The 23,012-nt window shown below is 42.4% G+C and overlaps 1 protein-coding gene across 3 annotated transcripts in view; it reads right to left on the bottom strand.

Annotated features, from left to right (window-relative positions):
• MAFF (MAF bZIP transcription factor F) overlaps window positions 1-23,012 on the bottom strand; it is a 68,618-nt gene that overhangs the window by 19,176 nt on the left and 26,430 nt on the right. For all 3 annotated transcript variants that reach the window (XM_082265855.1, XM_082265857.1, XM_082265856.1), the window contains exon 2: window positions 12,537-12,597. In XM_082265855.1, the coding sequence (XP_082121981.1) occupies window positions 12,537-12,572 (36 nt within the window). In that variant the 5' untranslated portion in view covers window positions 12,573-12,597. The remainder of the gene's footprint in view (window positions 1-12,536; window positions 12,598-23,012) is intronic.

The raw sequence follows: 23,012 nt of genomic DNA on the forward strand, positions 1-23,012 counted from the left end.
GGGGGCTGGCCATAAGCCAGCCCCCAGGGAAAATGGCTGCCCCATAGGGATGCATAGGAGGCTACACCAAGATGGCCGCCGACATGCGGCCGAACCGATCGTTTCACCGCCCACAAAATGGCGGCGGATGGCGCCAAAATGAGCTGTATACTCGCCCCAGAGGGGCTATACACCTGTGCATAGCAAAAACATGGCGGACTGCGCGATTTCACCCCCCGCAGCGGTCGACGCACAGCACACAAGTCTGTACCCCCAAACATGCACCTAAGGTGACACAGGGACAGGGACCCCCGGCAAACATACCGATCTGTACACAGCGAACCCAGGGATCGCACAGGGAGTCACACAGGCACAGACATGGGGACACACAGCAACACAGACTGCCATCCCAGGCAGAGGCCCCACACAGAAAGTACTTACCTGTACCCGATGGCGTGGGGGAGCCTCTATGCACGGATAAACCTCTGACAGGGAGTGCCTGAGCCAGGGACATGACGCTGCAGGACCGCAGACAAGTCCTGTGAGGTAGCCACCTCACGGCTGCATCCCTGCAGGGAACACGGATGGGTCGTTCTTAATGCCAGGGCGAACCATAGCTGAACGCTCGATGGCGGGCTGGGGGTCCATCTGACCCTCTGTGCCCTGGAGAACCAGGGCGGCCAGTCTGAATCCCAGCACCGCATGATCCATCTTCATCCGAAGAATAAACTAACACTAAAGCTGACAAAATAAACAGCTAGTACAGTGAGAGAAAAAAAACTGACATTTAAAAGAAAATCAAATAAAAGATTTAGGAAGGCTGAGACTGAAGCCCCAGCACAAGGTAGCCTGACTATTCCTGATGCTAGGCAAACTAAAACTGAGTTGGGAGTGGTGATGCAGGGGGGGTATTGACCAGATAGGACAGCCCCCGTGGGTATGTATATGCTAATGCCTTTTGTCTTTTGACTAAGTCTATATGCCTAGCTATTCCTACGGATAGGTGGACAATACCCAATAGTGATGACTTAGAGGAGGCGGCGACTGTCGGAGGACGTAAGAGAAATGATATTTTCACACCACTAAAGGATCCCCTCAGGGCTCAGGGTACCTATCAGCAGAGACAGAGATAACAGGGGCTCCCAAAGACTCACCCTACTGACCGGAGGAGCGCCAGCATTATCATGGACGCTATCACTGTTCATTTGTCCCAGGCACAGGAAAAGGAAACCGAGGAGGAGCTTCGGCATCCCCATGAGGCTTCAGTTGTCTCCAGCATCTCCCAGACTAAGGGATAATGGCCCCCCCCCTGACATCATCCGACTACACAAATATGGCCACCAACCAGAGATCAGCCAGACTAAGGGAACATGGCCACCATCAGCAACAAACACTGAAGCACGCTACCAGGATCTTTTTTAGGGACCCTCCCTAAAAGGTAGGACACACGTTTAGGGGAGACCCTGCTGTGCACTCTGAACCGGTCTCTGCACTGGGACCCCCCTGCACTATACCCACACTGCAAACTGCAGGGCAAGCACCTAGGGGTCTCCTACACTGGGACCCCTCCAGACTACCAGTGTGGAACACACTATCCCAGGACCCTTACAGAGTGGGGATAGCGGGGGAGACCCCAGGGGTCTCTGCTGCATTCTCTGCCTTGGGACCCCAACCAGACTCTAGGTACAGATGGGGGAATAGGAGTGGGGGAAGCTCAGATGGATTTAAGGAAGGGAGGAAGGAACATGCAGGCAGGTCCAACCGTCCCTGGAGGTTACCCGCTTTCACCCCAAAGAAAACCACCAAAAAGGTGAGAGGGGAGACTGTACTTACCCTTCTATGGTGCGGGTAACGCTCCAGACAGAACTCCTCGCCACTGAAGTAGGGGTACTGTCGACCGAGGGACCGCTGCAACTCAGACCCAAGCCCAGCCCAGCAGTTGATTCTCCCGAGAGAAAAACTAAAAAAGATGAAAGGAAGGAGAAAATTGCTAGGACCAGAGATCCCAGCCGGGAGCCTAGGTCCTTACTCCTGACTAGACAGGTTAAAACAGATTACCTAGAGCAGAGAGGGTGGCTATATACCAGCTGAGGACAGCCCATGGGTGTTTTTTGTTCTGCCTAGTCCTAATCCTGGAGGAGGCAATATAACCCACTAGTTATGATTTAGGAAGCGCTGTCGATGAACGGAAGAAAAATTTATTTTATTTTATTGGGATTTTTATGTGATTAGACCAACACAAAGTAGCAAATAAATGTAAAGTGGAAGGAAAATGATAAATGGTTTTCAAAAATATTTTACAAATAAATATCTGAAAAAAGTGTGATGTGCACTTTTATTCACCCCCCCTTTACTTTGATACTCCTAATTAAAATCTAGTGGAACCAACTGCTTTCAGAAAACAAACGAATTAGTAAATAGTCCTACCTGTGTGTAAGTTAATCTCAGTATAAATACAGCTGTTCTGGGTCTCCAACTTTTAAGCAGACCTCAATGCACTATTTAAAAATCGCGATTCCTGTGCGCCCCCTGGGGCACCTACACGGAAATGTGTTTGTGCTTGGATCAAGGTAAAGGGCCAATGACAGCGGCCTTTTACCACATGATCGTTCCGTCCAATTACGGAGCGATCACTTGTCAGCATGTCCGGTTAATTTCTCTCCTCGCACACAGTACACAACGATCGGTACAGCCTCCGAGGAGGAGAGAAACTGCACCCATCCTCTGCCTCCTCCATACCTCAATTATGTCCATCCGTGCCACATCCATGCCACATCCGTGCCCACCCATGCCACCTCAGTGCTCATCCGTGGCTCATCAATCCCACGTCAGTGCTCATCCGTGCCATGTCAATTTTACCTCATCTGTTCCTCATCCATGCCATGTCAGTGCTCATCCGTGCCACGTCAGTGCTTATCCATGCCACGTCAGTGCTCATCCGTGCCACATCAGTGCTCATCCGTGCCACGTCAGTGCTCATCCGTGCCACGTCAGTGCTCATCCGTGCCACGTCAGTGCTCATCCGTGCCACATCCATTGCACATCATTGCTCATCCGTGCCACTACAGTGCTTATCAGTGCCCTACAGTGCCTCACAAAATTGTAATGGGAAGTCAGGAAATGATGGTGCTCCCTGCATGTTGGGCCTCTGTATATGGCCAGGCTGTGGAAAAGTGCCACACATGTGGTATCGCCATACTCAGGAGAAGCAGAATGTATTTTGGGGTGTCATTTTTGCTATGTACATGCTATGTGTTAGAAAAATCTTATAAATGGACAACTTTATGTAAAAAAAAAAAAAAAAAAAAAAAGAAAGACATGTTCAAAAGACACAAATTGCCTCCTAGATTATGTGTTGGGGGGGTTTGCTTTCCAAAATGGGGTCATTTTTTGGGCGTTTCCATTGTCCTGGTGCTCCAGGGCCTTCAAAAGTGAGATAGGTTGTCAGGTATATGTGTAATTTTTGCTCCTAGAACACCTGCAGGTGCTACTTGGATGTTGGACCTTTGTATGTGGCCAGACTGTGGAAAAGTCCCACACATGGTATCACCATACTCAGGAGGAGTAGCAGAATGTATTTTGGGGTGTAGTTGCAAGTATGCCAATAACGTGTGTGAAAAATAATTTTGTAATGTGACCATTTTGTGAAAAAAAATTAATTAATTAAATTAAAATCTTAAATTTTGCAAAGAATTGTGGAAAAAAATTACAACTTCAAAAAAATCACCATGCCTCTTACTAAATACTGTACCTTGGAATGTCTACTTTCCAAAAAGGGGTAATTTGGGGGGTATTTGTACTTTACTGGCTTGTTAGGGTCTCAAGAAATGAGATAGTCAGTACATCAGGTGTGCTCAATTTTTAATGATTGGCACCATAGCTTGTAGACTCTATAAACTTCACAAAGACCAAAAAATGTATACTTATTTGGGTTATTTTTACTAAAAGATATGTAGCAGTATAAATTTTTGCCAAAATTTATGAAGAAAAATTACTAAATTTGCAAAATTTTAAAATCGAAACGAAGAAAAATGCATTTTATTTTACAAAATTTTCAGTCATTTTATATAGCACAAAAAATAAAAAACCCAATGATGATTAAATGCCACCAAAAGAAAGCTCTGTTGGTGTGAAAAAAAAAAGGGACGAAAATTTCATATATGAGTACAGTGTTGCATGACTGAGTAATTGTCATTCAAAATGTGAGAGCACTGAAAGCAGAAAACTGGTCTGGTTAGGAAGGGGGTTTGAGTGCCCAGTGGGTAAGTGGTTAATTGGGCAACTATGTGGCAAATGAGGTTTAGTGTGGAAAACTGTAAAGTTATGCACTTTGGGGACTAAAAAGATGTCTGCATCTTGCATACCAGGAGGAGTACAACTGGGGGAGTCAATGATCGAGAGGGATCAGGGTGTGCTGATGGATATTAAAAAGAGGTATAGACTCCAAAAAGAGACAATTGTACCTCCGTGCAAATCATTATTGAGACCTCATTCAGAATATGCCGTTTTGGGCACCAGTTCAAAAAAAACGATATTTAGGAACAGAAGAAAGTTCAGAGAAGGGCAACTAAACTGATAAGAGACATGGAGGAACTCAGCTATGACGAAAGATTAGCTGAATTGAACTTATTCTCTTGAGAAGGAGATTAAGGGGCTATGTGATCACCATATATAAATACATAAGTGGTTTATACAGTGAACTTTGTGTAGAGTTATTCCCTTTAGGGGGAAGTTCATCATAAAAAGGACAACGGTACCTTTTTACATCAGGAGGAAAAGAGATTTAACCTCCACATATGGAAAGGCTTCTTCACAGTTTGAGCTGTAAAAACATAAAATAGGCTCCCTCGTGAACTAGATCTGGCCAGCTCACTAGATTTTTTTACAAAGGCCTAGATCAGTGATGGCAAACCCTGGCACCCCAGATGTTTTTGAACTACATTTCCCATGATGCTCATGCACTCTGCAATGTAGTTGAGCATCATGGGAAATGCAGTTCTAAAACATCTGGGGTGCCAAGGTTTGCCATCACTGGCCTAGATGCATTCTTAATACACAAAATGTAACTGGCTATTCCCAATCATAATTAATAGCACCAGGGTTTGTTTAGCCAAGCATATCGGATTCCTTCTGGAGGGAGTTTATTGGTTATATAGGGGGTTTTTTTCCTTCCCTCGGATCAACTGTGGATATGGGGTTTTGTAGATGGAAGTTTTCTATTTATATATTCGGTTTATTTATTTTTTGCTATTGGTTGAACTAGAAGGATTTTTAAACCTGACTAACTGTATAACTATGTGCACTGTTTACAGGTCCTCAGTTAGAGGGAAAACTCCAGGGGCTGTATGATCAGCTGATCCAGAGACTGCATAAAAGTGAGGAGTAATGAGGAGATAACACAAGCTTGTTCTTCCTCTCTGTCATGTGTGTGAGACTTGCTGTCCTCAGCTAGGGTGCTGACAGTGCATATGATCAGTTGCTAAAGCTTGTGGCTGGAAGCCTATTTAAAAACAGAACTTTAGGCGAAAATCTAGGGAACTCAATTTTATGCCCCAGATAATAGGTCCTACCTCAAAAGTATACAGTTGTGTTCATAAGTTTACATACCCTGGCAGAATTTATGATTTCTTGGCCATTTTTCACAGAATATGAATGATAAACACAAAAATTTTTCTTTCACTCATGGTTAGTGTTTGTCTGAAGCCATTTATTATCAATCAACTGTGTTTACTCTTTTTTAATCATGACAACAGAAACTACCCAAATGACCCTGATCGAAAGTTTACGATCTATTTTGGCCTGATAACATGCACACAAGTTGACACAAAGGGGTTTGAATGGCTATTAAAAGGTAACCATCCTCACCTGTGATCTGTTTGCTTGTTATTAGTGTTTGTGTATAAAAGGTCAATGAGTTTCTGGACTCCTGACAGACCCTTGCATCTTTTATCCAGTGCTGCACTGAAATTTCTGGATTCTGAGTCATGGGGAATGCAAAAGAATGGTCAAAGGATCTGCAGAAAAAGGTATTTGAACTGTATAAAACAGGAAAGGGATATAAAAAGATATCCAAGGAACTGAGAATGCCAATTAGCAGTGTTCAAACTCTAATCAAGAAGTGGAAAATGCGGGGTTCTGTTGAAACCAAACCAAGGTCAGGTAGACCAACTCAAAATTTCAGCCACAACTGCAAGGAAAATTGTTCGGGATGCAAAGAAAAACCCACAAATAACTTTAGGTGAAATACAGGACTCTGAAAACATGTGGTGTGGCTGTTTCAAGATGCACAATAAGGAAGTACTTAAAGAAAGATGGGCTGCATGGTCGAGCCGCCAGAAGAAAGCCATTACTACGCAAATGCCACAAAGTATCCTGCTTACAGTACGCCAAAACAGCAGAGACAAGCCTCAAACCTTCTGGCACAAAGTCATTTGGAGTGATGAGACCAAAATTAAGCTTTTTGGCCACAACCATAGCAGCTACATTTGGAGAGGCATCAACAAGGCCTATGATGAAAGGTACACCATTCCTACTGTGAAACATGGAGGTGAATCGCTGATGTTATGGGGATGTGTGAGCTACAAAGGCACAGGAAATTGGTCAGAATTGATGGCAAGATGAATGCAGTATGTTATCAAAAAATACTGGAAGAAAATTTGCATTCATCAGCCTGGAAGCTGCGCATGGTAAGTACTCGGACATTCCAACATGACAATGATCCTAAACACAAGGCCAAGTCGACCAGTCATTGGCTACAGCAGAATAAAGTGAAGGTTCCTGGAGTGGCCATCTCAGTCTCCTGACCTCAATATCATTGAGCCACTCTGGGGAGATCTGAAACGTGCAGTTCATGCACGACAGCCCAAGAATTTACAGGAACTGGAGGCTTTTTGCCAGAAAGAATGGGGAGCTTTACCATCTGAGAAGATAAAGAGCCTCATCCACAAATACCACAAAAGACTTCAAGCTGTCATTGATGTTAAAGGGGGCAATACATGGTATTAAGAATTGGGGTATGTAAACTTTTGATCATTTTGGTAGTTTCTGTTGTCATTAGGATTTAAAAAGAGTAAACATAGTTGATTAATAATAAATGGCTTCAGCCATTAACCACTTAAGCCCCGGAAGATTTTACCCCCTTCCTGACCAGGGTTTTTTTTGCGATTTTTTACTGCGTGACTTTAACGGACAATTGCGCGGTCGTGCGCCGCTGTACCTAAACGAATTTCACGTCCTTTTTTTCCCACAAACAGAGCTTTCTTTTGGTGGTATTTGATCACCTGTGCGATTTTTTGATCATGCGCTATAAACAAAAAAAAGAGCGTAAATTTTGCAAAAATAATAATATTTTTCACTTTTTTTTTTATATGAAATTCCCCCCAAAAAATGTAAAAATCTAAATTTTTTAACATTTTCGGCCAATTTGTTTTATGCTACATGTTTGGTAAAAAAAAAAAAAAAAACGCAAAAAGCGTATTTTGATTGGTTTGCGCAAAAGTTATCGCGTTTACTAAAGGGAAAGATTTTTGTCATTTTTGGTGTTTTTTTTTTAACGCGTAATGGCGGCGATCTGCGATTTTTTTTGCGGGACTGCGACATTGCGGTGGACAGATCGGACCCTTGACTGACATTTTTGGGGTTACCAGTGACATTACTGCAGTAATCAGTGCTATACATATGCACTGTTACTGTAAAAATGACACTGGCAGTGAAGGGGTTAACTGTATTGGAGAGGGAGGGGTTAAGTGTGTCCTAGGGGCGTGTTTCTAACTGTAGTGGGACAGGTCTCCTATTGTAAAAACAGGGATCAACGGTTCTACATAGTAGAACCGTCTGATCTCCATTTTAACAGGGAAAAATGACAGGCGGCTTGTTTACATAAGCCGCCTGCCTTTCTCCTGCTCTACCGACGATCGTAGTGTGACCGGTGGACATCGGGTCCGCCGGTCACACGCGCGGACTCCTCCGTGAACGAGCCGGAGCGGGCGCGCGCTCGCCCGCTATTGGCTCAAAAGCCGGTCACAGGCTAGCGACGTAGATCTACGTCACTCTGCCTGGCCGGGGCTGACTGCCGCAGTAAATATACTGTGCGCAGTCGGCAAGCGGTTAACCATGAGTGAAAGAAAAGTTTTTGGGTTATCATTCATATTCTCTGAAAAATGGCCAAGAAATCATAAATTCTGCCAGGGTATGTAAACCTATGAGCACAATTGTAGTTGCAACAGTTTAAAAACATCTCTCCCTGAAATCACAATAACACTCATCCATCTGATGGGTGACTAAAAAAAAAAAAATAGAAGCTGCTTTCTAAGACATCTCTCTCACCCAGCCCACTTACTAAAGAGTATATATCTTTAGCTTTGGCAGCACTTCCATAACATGACAACAGAAGGGTTTGCTCCTGCCTTGCACTTCTGGGCCCCATGCATGCCACTATTTGCATGGAGTTTGTGTGAATATCCTTACATAGTCCTACATAGTTAATCTGGTTGAAAAAAAATCAAGTATAAAGTATCTCAGATGCTGAACCTCAAAATACATCTCGTTCGATCAAGTGGAATAGACCTTGCCACCACCATGTCATTCGCTGTCTCAAGCCCATATTAGACTGGTCTGTCTGGACATTGTACCAGTCGCATCTGAACCAGTTCCCACAGGCTAAGTCCAGGGGTGTCAAGCTGTGGTGCCCATAACTTTTTAAACTTTCCCATACATCACCTGTGTTGGTACACATCTTTTTCAAAACTTAGGGTATGTCCCATGTGTGTCACCCACATTTGATGTGAAGGAGGGTCAGATTTCCAGAGTAACAAAAGCAATTTGTGGTCTTGAAAGAGAGTGCGATTGATCGCCACTCAACATATCTAACAGACAGTATTTAGGGCCTAGCAAGACAGAAGATTGAAATACCCTATTAAGGGTACCCAAAACAGCTGTCCAATAGCAGTGTAGTTTAGGGCATGTTCAAAGAAGGTGGAGGAGATCACCTCTGTCCCATTTACATCTATGACATACGGAGTCAGCAAGAAAGCCCAAATTGTGCAGTTTGACAAGTGTGAAACGGGATCTCAGAACTATATATAACTGGGATAAATTTTGGGATAAAATTTATGAGCTAGTTATCACCACCTCTAACACGTCACCCCACTGATCACCAGACATTGTACCGACATCTCCCTCCCACTTATCTTGAGCTTTGGTGGGATAGTTATCCAGATAGTCACTCAGCAACAAATTGTAACACAGAGATAAGGCCTTTAGCGTGTTCTACTTGGGAGATCTGCTTAAAGCCATTATGTTTATAGAGATAAGGTTTAAGGCTAGGAGTTAGGTTTAGGCTAGGAATAATATCCAGTTGAGTTTAGTCTGCGTTTTTGTTTAGCAAAGTCTTATTAAGTGCCGGTTCACACTAACGCAGCAGGACTTCGGGGGCGACCTGTGAAGTCGCGTGCACCACGACTTCGCCGCGACTTGCACGGACTTCATATAATGAATGTCTATGCTAGTCACTCCGATGTCGCCCCCGATGTCGCCCCCGTAGTACAGGAACCTTTTTCTAAGTAGGAGCGACTTGAGTCGCTCCTATTAGAACAGTTCCCGTAGCACACAATGGACCGCGACTTGTTAGGCTGACCAGTCGCGGTAATGTGAATGGGGTCTTATGGTAAAGGCATCCCTTCCAGATAATGTATCTAAAGATAGACTGAAAAGTTGAAGGTAAATAAATGTTTGTGTTGTAATAAAATAGGCTAATCTAAAGGGGATCTGCCCTCAAATATAACCACAACTACTATACACCCCAGATGATTAAAATCCCCTTTCAATTCTAGTCGGAGGCACAATCTCAAGTTTCACCTGTAAACCCATCTTCTGGTAAACTAATAACCTGACTGTACAGTGATAACAGCAGGCTGTTCTTGGGGGGGGGGGGGGATGTGGTTAACATAGATTGTTCTAGATTACTAAACTACACAGTTCAATTTGTTTAAAGTGATAGTAGATTCCTTTTTTAATAGAATAACAAACAAGTTATACTTACCTGCTCCATGTAGTTGTTTTGCACAGAGCTGCCCTGAGTCTCTTCTCTGGTCCCCTGCCGCAACTCCAGCCCCACCCCCCCACCAAGTGCCCACATAGCAAGCTGTTTGCTATGGGGGCACTTGTGCATGCTCACTCCAATTCCCCACTCTGTGCTTCCATAAGACACACAGAACAGGGCTCGGCCCCTCCCCCCTCCCTCATCACTGGCTGTGATTGAGAGCAGCGGGAGCCAATGGCTCCCACTGCTGTATCTGAGCCGTGAGGAGGGAAAGAGCCTCAGTTTTTAGCACATTGCTGGATAAAGATCTGACTGAGGTATGTAGGGAAGCTCCATGCAGAAGGTTTTTTTTTTTCTTGCATAGAATGCATTAAGGTATAAAACCTTCTGCCTTTACAAACAATTTTATTGTAAAGCAATGTGGGGCATTAGAAGTTTTCCTTAAGGTTTTCAAAAAGTTATATGACAGCAGGGGTAGCCACATGCTTCATCACATCAACCCCTTCATGACGTTTCTGATTGTTTATCGACCTCCAAACACATATTATATGAAAATGATTAAATAAATACTTCTTTAAATATTACTATGAATAACAAGTACCACTACTCTGGTTATGGGCGTACTCACTAGCTCTGCAACATTGTTCAAGTTGAGGGTAGGTACTAGCCCTCCAGGGGGAATTTTAGGCAGATATGCTAACTAATTCTCACACAGAGTCTGGAGGAGGAAAGTACACTCAGTACGGGAAGTGGACATGTGCATGTATCCTTCAAGGAAGGGAAAGGGTGGAATGCTGCAGACACACAATGCAAGGCCCACTGGTAAACAAGGCCGGTAACACAAAGCTGAAACAGATGACTCAAGGATTCTCTCACTGGCAACTGACCATCCAACCCTGGGTAACAATTTCTCTCTGTCTGACCTCAAATGAATAAATGACCCCAATCAAACATCAACCACCATACATTAACTGTCCCCCTTTTGAGCCCCAGCCATTTTATTGACTGCTTGGATAGTCCTAGCAAACCTTGAGAAGCAATATTGACCTTTTTGGGGAAGCCCTGTAATAGCATAAACCCAAACATTATGTTTTGTCAGCGTAGCCTTTTTAACCCCTTCCTGCCCAGTGGGGGAGAGAAGATCTGCCCGATCATGCAACCACTAGGATTGGCTGTCAAAGTGGTCACATGATCAGGCACAGGTCTCTGTGCTAGAAGTGCGCAGTGTGTGCGATCAACACAGAAACCTCTGTCACCCATTAATGCATATATGTGGTGTGTGGAGGTTAAAGTGTATCCTCTTTACCGCCACACATATGTATTACATTGATAGCAAGCGGTTAAGAAGCAGGTTTTCTTACATGCAATAGCAAACAAAATGCACATATGGGCAGCACAGTGGCTATATGGTTAGCACTTCTGCCTGGCAGCACTAGGGTCGTCAGATTGAATCCCAACCACAGTACTACCTGCCTGGAGTTTGCATGTTCTCCCTGCGCCTGCTTTTTTTTTTTCTCCGGTTACTTCGGTTTCCTCCCACACTCTAAAGACATTAAACACAGGTTAATTGGCTCCTTTCTAAATTGGCCCTAGTGTATGTATGTATGTATGTATGAATGAATGAATGAATGAATGAATGAATGAATGAATATGAGTTGGGGACCTTAAGACTATAAGCTCCTTGAGGGCAGGGACTGATATGAACGCATAATAAATATGCAAAGAATTACATAAAATTGATGGCGCTATACAAGTACCTGTAAAAAATACAATAGGTAAACAAATATGGTTGATATCAGTGCAACGCATGAAAAGTTACCTTTAATATTAGTAGAGCAGAGCGAAATAGATTTTACTTTTCTCTTTTTGATCTCTAACACAAAAAAACCTGTAATTGTAAATTATTTTATATATATATATATATATATATATATATATATATATATATATATATATATATATATATATATATATATATATATATATATATATATATATATATATACACACACACACACATATATACACACACATATATACACACACACACACACAGTAATCCCCCGCTCCATCGCGGTCCCGGTAATTCGCGTTTTTTGTAATGTTATTTTACTATATAAATCATTAAAAATGAAATATTTTTGGGTTTTCCATAGCTCTTGCTATGTCTCTTAGTATCTTTTATGTGTTTAAATGAGTTTCTATTGTTTTAAAAGTGTGTTTAAAGACCTTAAAAATGCTTCTACACGTACAGTGACAGTAAAATAAACATGCCTACAATGCATTTTAATAGGGTTTTTCTATTTCGCGGAATTTCACTTTTCGCGGCTGGGTCCGGAACGTAACCTCCGCAATGGAGGGGGGTTTACTGTATATATATATATATATAAATAGATTAAACACATTTATACAGAGTTCCAGGCGATAGTTGCCTTTAAACAATTTGTAAACATAGACTGGTAAAATACTTTTATTGTGCAATACATACTTTGAGGGGAAAACTGATCTCATTAAATACCTTTAGGGCCTTAGCCGACAGTCCATCTGATGACATTTTTGCTGACTGATCGCTTATTTTTCTGTAAGACAGTGTAAAATACAATGATACATTAATACTAAATTTGCAAAATAATTTAATAAATGATATCAAAGCAGCAACTTTGCTTTAAATTATGTCACATAAAAATCTGCTTATTTGTCTATGCATCGCCAATTGTATATTACATGTTCATCAGCAGCTGTATTGGATAAATGGAGCACATGCTAAAGTTGGAGTTTCTGTGGCCAGTTGCAAGCGCTACATAAATGAGCTACAAATTGCTGAAATCAATGTGACAAAGACTCCTAACTGACTGCAATTAAAGTTTTCCCTAGTAAAAATGTATTTACACATGTGTTTCAGATTAGGGTGAACAAACTCCAACATTCATATCAAACCACAACACCTAAAATGAGAAAGGAAGTGCTACAATAGTAAAATACCCTGTTACCAACCTAAAAAAGAAGAAAGGTAAAACAGAATTTTTTTTTTTATTAAATTTGCAATCTCCATTTGAGCTTGCTAGAAAAACAGACTAGTCATTTGCTCCCTACATGCAAGTCATATCCTCTTTTGGTAGTGTCTAATTACCATGTGCTGGCCAAAGGTCCTCCCTCAATCTCTTTCCCTTCCTACATAACCTTTAACATAGCTGTAGGTGGAGGGAAGAGAAAGATTATGAGTGACAGCTCTGGGTCTGCTGACATCACTTCCAAGATGGCAGCTCCCAGCAGCAGTCTCAGGACTTTTACATGTTTATACAACAAGGAAGGCTTTCAAAGTTAAACAGCATACATAATATACATTAAAAAGCATAGTACACCTTTTTCAAGAATTTAATAAATACCCTAAATATGCCTAAAATGTGCACACATAAGCTTATAGGAACAATTTTCTTGAAATGAAAGGTCTAGTAAGAATTCAATGCCCATAGCTGGTCACATGATCTCTGCTGAAAGGGAACAAAAATTATGGGCCAGCCAACCAGTAGAAAATTTGAATCCTCCAATTCATAATGGAGCTATGGACGAGGCAGAATCCCTATGGGTAGAGCTTCAAAGGGAAGGCACGGTGGGGAAGGTAATATTGGGCGTATGCTATAGGCCCCCCAACCAGAGGGAGGAGGGGGAGGCGGACCTCATTTTACAGATAGGATTGGCAGCAAGGATGGGAAATGTCATTATAATGGGGGACTTTAATTATCCAGATATAGACTGGGCAGAAGGAACCGCACACTCAGCCAAGGCTCGGCAGTTCCTAAATGTTTTGCAGGACAATTTCATGGGTCAGATGGTGAATGCACCGACAAGAAACAATGCGGTACTTGACCTACTGATTACCAACAATACAGACCTGCTCACGGACATAGAAATACAGGGCAACTTAGGAAACAGTGACCATAAGTCAATAAGTTTCAGTATTAATTACTGTAATAGGAAGCACAAGGTTAATATAAGGACACTGAATTTCAAAAAGAGCCAATTTCCCAAAACTGCGCTCGCTGCTAGAAAATATCAAATGGGATAGAACCCTGGGAACAAAGAACACGGAGGAAAAATGGGAGTGCTTCAAGAGCATACTAAACAAGGGGATTGGCCAGTGCATTCCAAAGGGAAATAAATTTAAAAGAGCAAAAGTAAACCCTGGGTGGCTAAACTCCAACATAAAAATGCATATTAGTGCTAAAGAAAAGGCCTTCAAAAACTACAAGACTGAGGGGTCATTGGCAGCATTTAAGCATTACAAAGAGTGTAATAAGAAATGTAAAGACGAAATCAGGGTGGCCAAAATAGAACACGAGAGACATATAGCGGAGGAGAGTAAAAAAAAAAAAAGAAATTCTTTAAGTATATAAACAGTAAGAAAGCGAGGCCAGAACACATTGGCCCCATAAAAGATGACAAAGGAAATATGGCCACTGAGGACAGAGAAAAGGCGGAAGTGTTAAATAATTTCTTCTCTTCAGTCTTCACAAAAGAATCGGGGGGCTACACAAACCCAGCTTGTAAGGCCAAACTAAACAACACACCTCAGGAAGTGCCGCCATGGCTAACAGAAGATAGACTTAAAACTAAACTAGAGAAACTTAACATAAATAAATCGCCGGGTCCGGATGGCTTGCACCCGAGGGTTCTTAAAGAGCTCAGCCAGGTGATTGCCAGACCATTATTCTTGATCTTTAAGGATAGTTTACAGACGGGTATGGTGCCAGCTGACTGGAAAAAAGCCAACATGGTACCAATATTTAAAAAGGGGCCGAGATGTATCCCGGGTAACTATAGGCCGGTCAGCCTAACATCTGTAGTCTGCAAGATTTTGGAGGGGATGTTAAAAGGGACATACAAGACTTTAGTAATGAAAACTGTATTATTAGTAGTAATCAGCATGGATTCATGAAAAATAGTTCTTGCCAAACCAATCTCTATTAACCTTCTACGATGAAGTGAGCTGCCACCTAGATAAAGGTAAGACTGTGGATGTGGTGTATCTGGACTTTGCAAAGGTCTTTGACACCGTTCCCCACAAACGCTTACTGTACAAACTAAGGAAGGCAGGTATGGACTATAAGGCGAGTACCTGGATAGAGAACTGGCTCCAGGGGAGAGTCCAGAGGGTGATGATTAATGGGGAGTACTCGGATTGGGCGGGTGTGGAAAGTGGGGTCCCCCAGGGTTCTGTCCTGGGACCAATCCTGTTTAATTTATTCATAAATGATCTAGAGGAGGGGATATCTAGTACAATCTCAGTATTTGCAGATGATACTAAATTAGGCATGCCAATATCTTCTATGCAGGATGTGGAAATCTTGCAAGCAGACCTGAACAAAATAACGGGGTGGGCAACTACATGGCAGATGAGATTTAATGTAGAAAAATGTAAAGTAATGCACTTGGGGGCCAGAAACCAGAAAGCAAGCTACTCACTAGGGGGGGGAACCTCTGGGTGAGTCTAGGATGGAAAGGGACCTGGGGGTACTGGTAGACAACAGGCTTGGCAGTGGCATGCAATGCCAAGCCGCCGCAAGCAAAGCCAACAGAATACTGGGTTGTATAAAAAAGGGGATTCACTCCAGAAATAAAGAGATTATTCTTCCACTCTACAAGACTCTGGTCCGGCCACATCTGGAGTATGCGGTCCAGTTCTGGGCACCGGTCCTCAGGAAGGATGTGCTGGAACTGGAGAAAGTCCAGAGAAGGGCAACAAAAATAATTAGGGGAATGGAGGACATCAGCTATGAGGAAAGACTACAAGCACTGAACCTATTCTCTCTGGAGAAGAGACGATTGAGGGGGGATATGATATCAATGTACAAATACTGTACTGGCGACCCTAGCATAAGGAACAAACTATTCAGAGAAAGGAGATACAATAAGACACGTGGCCACTCACTAAAACTTGAGGAAAGGCGGTTTAACCTTAAAGTGCGTAAGGGGTTCTTCACTGTAAGAGCGGTAAGGATGTGGAATTCTCTTCCACAAGCAGTCGTATCAGCGGGGAGCATTGATAGTTTCAAAAAACTATTGGATGGACACCTTAAAGACCACAACATACAGGGGTATACAATGTACGGTTAAAAGCAAACACACACACATCATAGGTTGAACTGGATGGACTTATGTCTTTTTTCAACCTCACTATGTAACTATGTATTTACCTTTGGCAGACATACCCGTCACCCCCTATCCCCTGACACCAGCCGAAATCCACACAATCTGGTTTCTATTCCGCTTCTGCCTCGAGCCAACCTCCCCTTCTCCTGCGCCCTCTGGAATGCCCGCTCAGTTTGCAACAAACTCACCTCTGTCCATGACCTATTTATCACAAACTCCTTCAACCTGCTTGCAATTACTGAGACCTGGCTTCAAGACTCTGACTCTCCTTCTCCTGCTGCCCTCTCCCATGGTGGCCTCCTGTGGACTCACTCTCCCAGGCCTAGTGGACGGAAAGGAGGTGGGGTTGTAATTCTGCTTTCCCCTCAAAGCACTTTTCAGGTTCTTCATCCACCCCCTTCTATTTCTCTCTCCTCATTTGAAGCTCACTGTATTCGTCTATTTTCTCCAGTTTCGTTGAGAATTGCTGTGATCTATCGGCCTCCTGGACCAGTATCAGGCTTCCTTGATGACTTCTCTGCCTGGCTACCCTACTTTCTCTCTTCTGAAATTCCCACAATCATTCTTGGAGACTTCAACATCCCTGTTAATCTTAACACTCCTACTACTTCTAAACTTTTGAGCTTAACCTCCTCTTTTGACCTAAAACAATGGACACATGCTTCTACTCACTCTAATGGCAACAGCCTTGACCTCATGTTCTCCTACCTATGCACCCCTCACTACCTCTTCAACATTCCATTCCCTCTCTCTGATCACCACCTCATTAGTTTCAGTCTCTCCTTGTCCTCCTCCTTACCTTCCAACTACCGAACAATTACCCGTAGAAACCTTCACCATCTGAACCCTTCACTTCTTGTTTCTGCTACAGATGGTCTCTTCAACACAATCTCATCCCTCTCCTGCCCCAACATGGCCACTTCTGTCTACAACAGTTCACTGTCATCTACCCTGGATGCTTTGGCCCCCCTCACTACACACAGAATCAGGCCCCGACCGCTTCAACCCTGGCAGACAGAGAATACCAGAAGCCTCAAAAAACGTAGTCGCGCTCTTGAGCGTCTGTGGCGTAAGACTAAGTCACAGCAAGATTTCAGCCAATATAAATCTGCCCTCCAAAAATACAGTTCCTGCCTCCACACTGCCAAACAGACCTACTTTATCACTCTCATTAACACCCTTTCACACAGTCCCCGTCAACTATTTTCGACCTTCAACGCTCTACTTCGTCCTCCATTGCCTCCACCCACTAACTTACTCACTGCCCAAGAGATTGCCAATCACTTCAAAAATAAGATTGATACAATTCGTGAAGAGATCTTTACACTAAAGATATCTCCCTCACCTTCCACACCTTGTCCTCCTGCACAATCAATACTTCCCTTGTTTAACCCAACTACTGTAGAGGAAGTTACAAAATTTTTTTCTAATGCCCACCTAACTTCCTGCCCCCTGGACCCTGTTCCTTCTCAAATACTACGGTCACCCCCTGACTCTATCCTACACTCTTTAACTCATATATTCAACCTCTCCCTCTCCACTGGCATCTTCCCCAGCTCTCTAAAACATGCGCTAGTAACTCCCATACCAAAGAAAGCCTCACTAGACCCCTCCAATCTTAATAACTTAAGACCCATCTCCTTACTCCCTTTTGCTTCCAAACTCCTTGAACGCTTAGTCTACAACCGCCTGAGCAAGCACCTCATTGAGAATAACCTCCTTGATCCCCTTCAGTCTGGATTTCGCCGGCAACACTCCACAGAAACTTCTCTCCTAAAACTTACAAATGACTTACTAACAGCAAAAACCAATGGTCACTACTCGATACTCTTACTCTTGGACCTCTCTGCTGCCTTTGACACTGTTGACAACCCTCTCCTTCTCAAAAAACTCAGTTTGCTCGGTCTCCGTGACTGTGCTCTCCACTGGTTCGAATCTTACCTATCTCACCGCACCTTCAGTGTCACTTACAATTCCACTTACTCCTCTGCAACTCCTCTTACTGTTGGGGTCCCCCAAGGTTCTGTCCTTGGACCGCTACTATTCTCAATCTATACCTCCTCCCTGGGTCAGCTAATAGCCTCCCATGGCTTCCACTACCATTTCTATGCTGATGATACCCAAATCTACCTCTCTACCCCTCAGCTCACCCCATCAGTCTCCTCCCGCATCACTGATCTATTAACAGACATATCAGCCTGGATGTCTCACCACTTCCTCAAACTGAATCTATCTAAAACCAAGCTCATAATATTTCCTCCTCCACGTGCCCCTTCCCCGGAATTCTCTGTCAAGATCAATGGAACAACTATTAGTCCTTCCACACATGCCAGGGTGCTAGGGGTAACCCTGGACTCTGCACTGTGCTTTCAGACTCACATCCAATCCCTGTCCAAATCATGCCACCTTCACCTCCGCAACATCGCTAGAATACGGCCCTTTTTAACCAATGACACCACCAAGCTTTTAATTCACGCCCTGGTTATCTCTCGCCTCGACTATTGCAACTCCCTCCTCATTGGATTACCCTTACATAGATTATCCCCCCTTCAATCCATAATGAATGCTGCTGCAAGACTTATCCACCTCACCAACCGTTCAGTGTCCTCCAACCCTCTCTGCCAATCCCTTCATTGGCTTCCACTCACCCAACGAATAAAATTCAAAGTGCTAACAATAGCTTACAAAGCCATCCACAACTCTGCCCCCAGCTACATCACTAACGTGATCTCAAAATATCAACCCAGCCGCTCTCTTCGGTCCTCCCAAGACCTCCTGCTCTCTAGCTCCCTTGTCACCTCTTCCCATGCTCGCCTCCAGGATTTCTCGAGAGCTTCTCCTATTCTTTGGAACTCTCTACCCCAATCTGTCCGACTGTCCCCTAATCTATCCATCTTTAGACGATCCCTGAAAACCCTTCTCTTTAAAGAAGCCTACCCGGCTACTAACTAATAACGCTGTTTCACTTGCTCCATCAGCTCATCTCCCACAGCTATTGCCTTTTGTATCAATTGACCCTCCCTTTTAGATTGTAAGCTCTAACGAGCAGGGCCCTCTGATTCCTTTTGTTCCAAATTGTAGTGTAACTGTAATCAATAGCAAATTAAAGGAAGGCGCCTGGCCCTTTTTAAAGATATGTCTGAACCTGCTGCCCTTTTAATTGTAAAAACAATATGAAATATGGGACGTAGATGAAAAAGGCGCTGGTGATCTTTTATATTTACTGGAATAAAACTTGTTCAGGGTAGCAAGTGTATTAACTATGTGTTAAAAGTGCTTGTTAGTGAATTATTATAATTAAAGGTATTAGATATATTTTAAAGTGCACAACTCAAATTTAAAAAATATTTCTGTTGCTTATTGATAAATAAATATATGTATAAATAATTATATATAAATAAATAGATGAATATATATATTGTACATGCAACAAGTAAATCACTTATATAAATATATAATATTCCGTGCAACAAGCAAATAAAAGTGCTTAATAGTGCGTGCATAAAAAACTCATCAAATATAAGCAACTAAATTCATGCTCTCCAGTGAAAAAATATTAATTGTATAACAAGTGTCTCTGTAATTCGTGCAAAAAATATGCTCCTTAAAGTGCTTCAGGTGGTGGGGTGTGACACACGTGGCCTCTTACCAGCTTCCAATGAGTCACAATGACTCCCAACGCCTGTGATCCCTTTAATTGGGTGGATCAGACCTCTCCTCGATATCTTTTGGGATGGATATCTGCTCCTACATTAGGCATGTATGGACCATATAGTCCGCATAAAGATAAAAAGAAAGCCTCCAATAGTGAAATATTGTATGCTTTATTTGAAACTTAATAAAAAGGTATACAGTTGGTCCCTTACTCTTAGTTGTGCCCTCCTGGCACTGGGCAATTCGGCAGTACACAAAAAACTTTCAGTAGTGGGGAATCGTATCCGAGGATCTGCAGCTTCCTCTTAGTTTTTCCTCTCACTGTGCTGTGTGCGGCGGTCGGCGAGCGTCCCTGCCTCTGCTACGAATGCCTGTATGTTTTGCTTCCGGGTTTGTCAGTAACCACAATGCATTTCGCATCTGTGCGTCCTCAGGCGGCTGAGCCGCCTGAGGACGCACAGATGCGAAATGCATTGTGGTTACTGACAAACCCGGAAGCAAAACATACAGGCATTCGTAGCAGAGGCAGGGACGCTCGCCGACCGCCGCACACAGCACAGTGAGAGGAAAAACTAAGAGGAAGCTGCAGATCCTCGGATACGATTCCCCACTACTGAAAGTTTTTTGTGTACTGCCGAATTGCCCAGTGCCAGGAGGGCACAACTAAGAGTAAGGGACCAACTGTATACCTTTTTATTAAGTTTCAAATAAAGCATACAATATTTCACTATTGGAGGCTTTCTTTTTATCTTTATGCGGACTATATGGTCCATACATGCCTAATGTAGGAGCAGATATCCATCCCAAAAGATATCGAGGAGAGGTCTGATCCACCCAATTAAAGGGATCACAGGCGTTGGGAGTCATTGTGACTCATTGGAAGCTGGTAAGAGGCCACGTGTGTCACACCCCACCACCTGAAGCACTTTAAGGAGCATATTTTTTGCACGAATTACAGAGACACTTGTTATACAATTAATATTTTTTCACTGGAGAGCATGAATTTAGTTGCTTATATTTGATGAGTTTTTTATGCACGCACTATTAAGCACTTTTATTTGCTTGTTGCACGGAATATTATATATTTATATAAGTGATTTACTTGTTGCATGTACAATATATATATTCATCTATTTATTTATATATAATTATTTATACATATATTTATTTATCAATAAGCAACAGAAATATTTTTTAAATTTGAGTTGTGCACTTTAAAATATATCTAATACCTTTAATTATAATAATTCACTAACAAGCACTTTTAACACATAGTTAATACACTTGCTACCCTGAACAAGTTTTATTCCAGTAAATATAAAAGATCACCAGCGCCTTTTTCATCTACGTCCCATATAGTGTAACTGTAATGTCTGCCCTCATTTTGTCAAGCGCTGCGCAAACTGTTGGCGCTATATAAATCCTGTATAATAATAATAATAATAATTCCATAAGCGTGCACAATTCTAAAGCAAGACATGTTAGGTATCAATTTTTCTCAGCATAACATTATCTTTTACCTAATAGAAAAAATTGTGCTAATTTTACTACTTTCAGATTTAATAAAAAAAAAAAAAAAAAAAGAAAAAAAGGTGTATTTAAAAAAAAAAAAAAAAAAAAAAAAAAAAATTGCGTTTGTAAGACCGCTGCGCACATACGGTGTGACAAAGTATTGTAACGATCTCCATTTTATTCTCTAGGGTCTCTGATAAAAAATAAATAAATAAAAAAAAAAATAATATATAGAGATATATATATATAAGATAGATAGATATATATAATGTTTGGGGGCCCTAGCAAAAAATACTGATTTTAACTTGTAAACAAGTGTCAGAAATAGGCCTGGTCCCTAAGTGGTTAAAGTACATGTGCATGTAAAGGCAGGCGTCCCGATACTTTTGGTAATATAGGATTCATTACACACAGACTGATATATTTCAAGCATTTCTTTATTTTCATTTTGATGATCTTGGCTTCCAGCTAGTGAAAACCCAAGATTCAGCATCTCAGAAAATAAGATTACAGAAGACCTATAAAAAAAAATAAAAAAAAAAAAAAAAAAAAAAAAAATGATTTTTAAATACATAAATGTTGGCTTACTGAAAAGTATGTCCATGTACAGTATAGTACCACTCCAATACTTTGTCAGGGCTCCTTTTGCATGAATTACTGCATCAATACAACGTGGCATGGAGGCGATCAGCCTGTGGCACTGCTGAGGTGGTATGGAAGCCCAGGTTTCTTTGGTAGTGGCTTGCAGCTTGTCTGCATTGTTGGGTCTGGTGTCTCCCATCTTCCTCTTGACAATACAACCACAGATTCTCTATGGGGTTTAGGTCAGGCGAGTTTGCTAGCCAATCAAGCACAGTAATACCATGATCATTAAACCAGGCATTGGTACTTTTTGGCAGTGTGGGCAGGTGCCAAGTCCTACTCGAAAATGAAATCATTATCTCCATAAAACTGGTCAGCAGAGGGAAGCATGAATTTTCATGGTAGAGCGCTGCTCTGACTTTGAACTTGATAAAACACAAGGGACCAGCAGATGATGTGACTGAAACATTTTGCATTTCATTTGGAAATCAAGGTCCCAGAGTCTGGAAGAAGAGTGGAGGGGCACAGAATCCAAGTTGAATGAGGTCCAGTGTGAAGTTTCCACAGATTTGGGGAGCCATGTCTACTGCTGGTGTTGGTCCACTGTGTTTTATCAAGTCCAAAGTCAGCGCAGCCCTCTACCAGAAAATTCTAGAGCACTTAAGCCTGCTGACCAGCTTAATAGAGATGCTGATTTCATTTTCCAACAGGACTTGGCACCTGCCAAAAATTGGATTTTTGTCTTCCCTTAAAATCCTTTTCTCTGATGTTCACTGAAAGACACAGCTCCAGAATCTTCTTGACCATTGGGTTTTGCTGCCCCCTACAGGAGTAGGACACTAGGCAGGAACAAAACTTTATCAGGGGTATACCTATAGCATCCAGTTTAGTTGCAAGCAGTGTCAGAAGAAAAATAACCCAACTTAATAGAGGGGGGGGGGGGGGTGCTGTGTCCATCAATGAACATCAGAGAAAAGGATTTTCTCTTTAGTTCATTGACGGAGACAGCTCGGCATCTTCTGGACCATTGAGACATCCCAAAGCAGTGTTAACCATGAGGGGTGGGAAAAAACACAGCAGAAAAATTCCCAAAAGG

Source organism: Pelophylax lessonae (assembly GCF_965119305.1).
Source record: "Pelophylax lessonae genome assembly, chromosome: 8".
Lineage (NCBI taxonomy): Eukaryota > Metazoa > Chordata > Amphibia > Anura > Ranidae > Pelophylax > Pelophylax lessonae.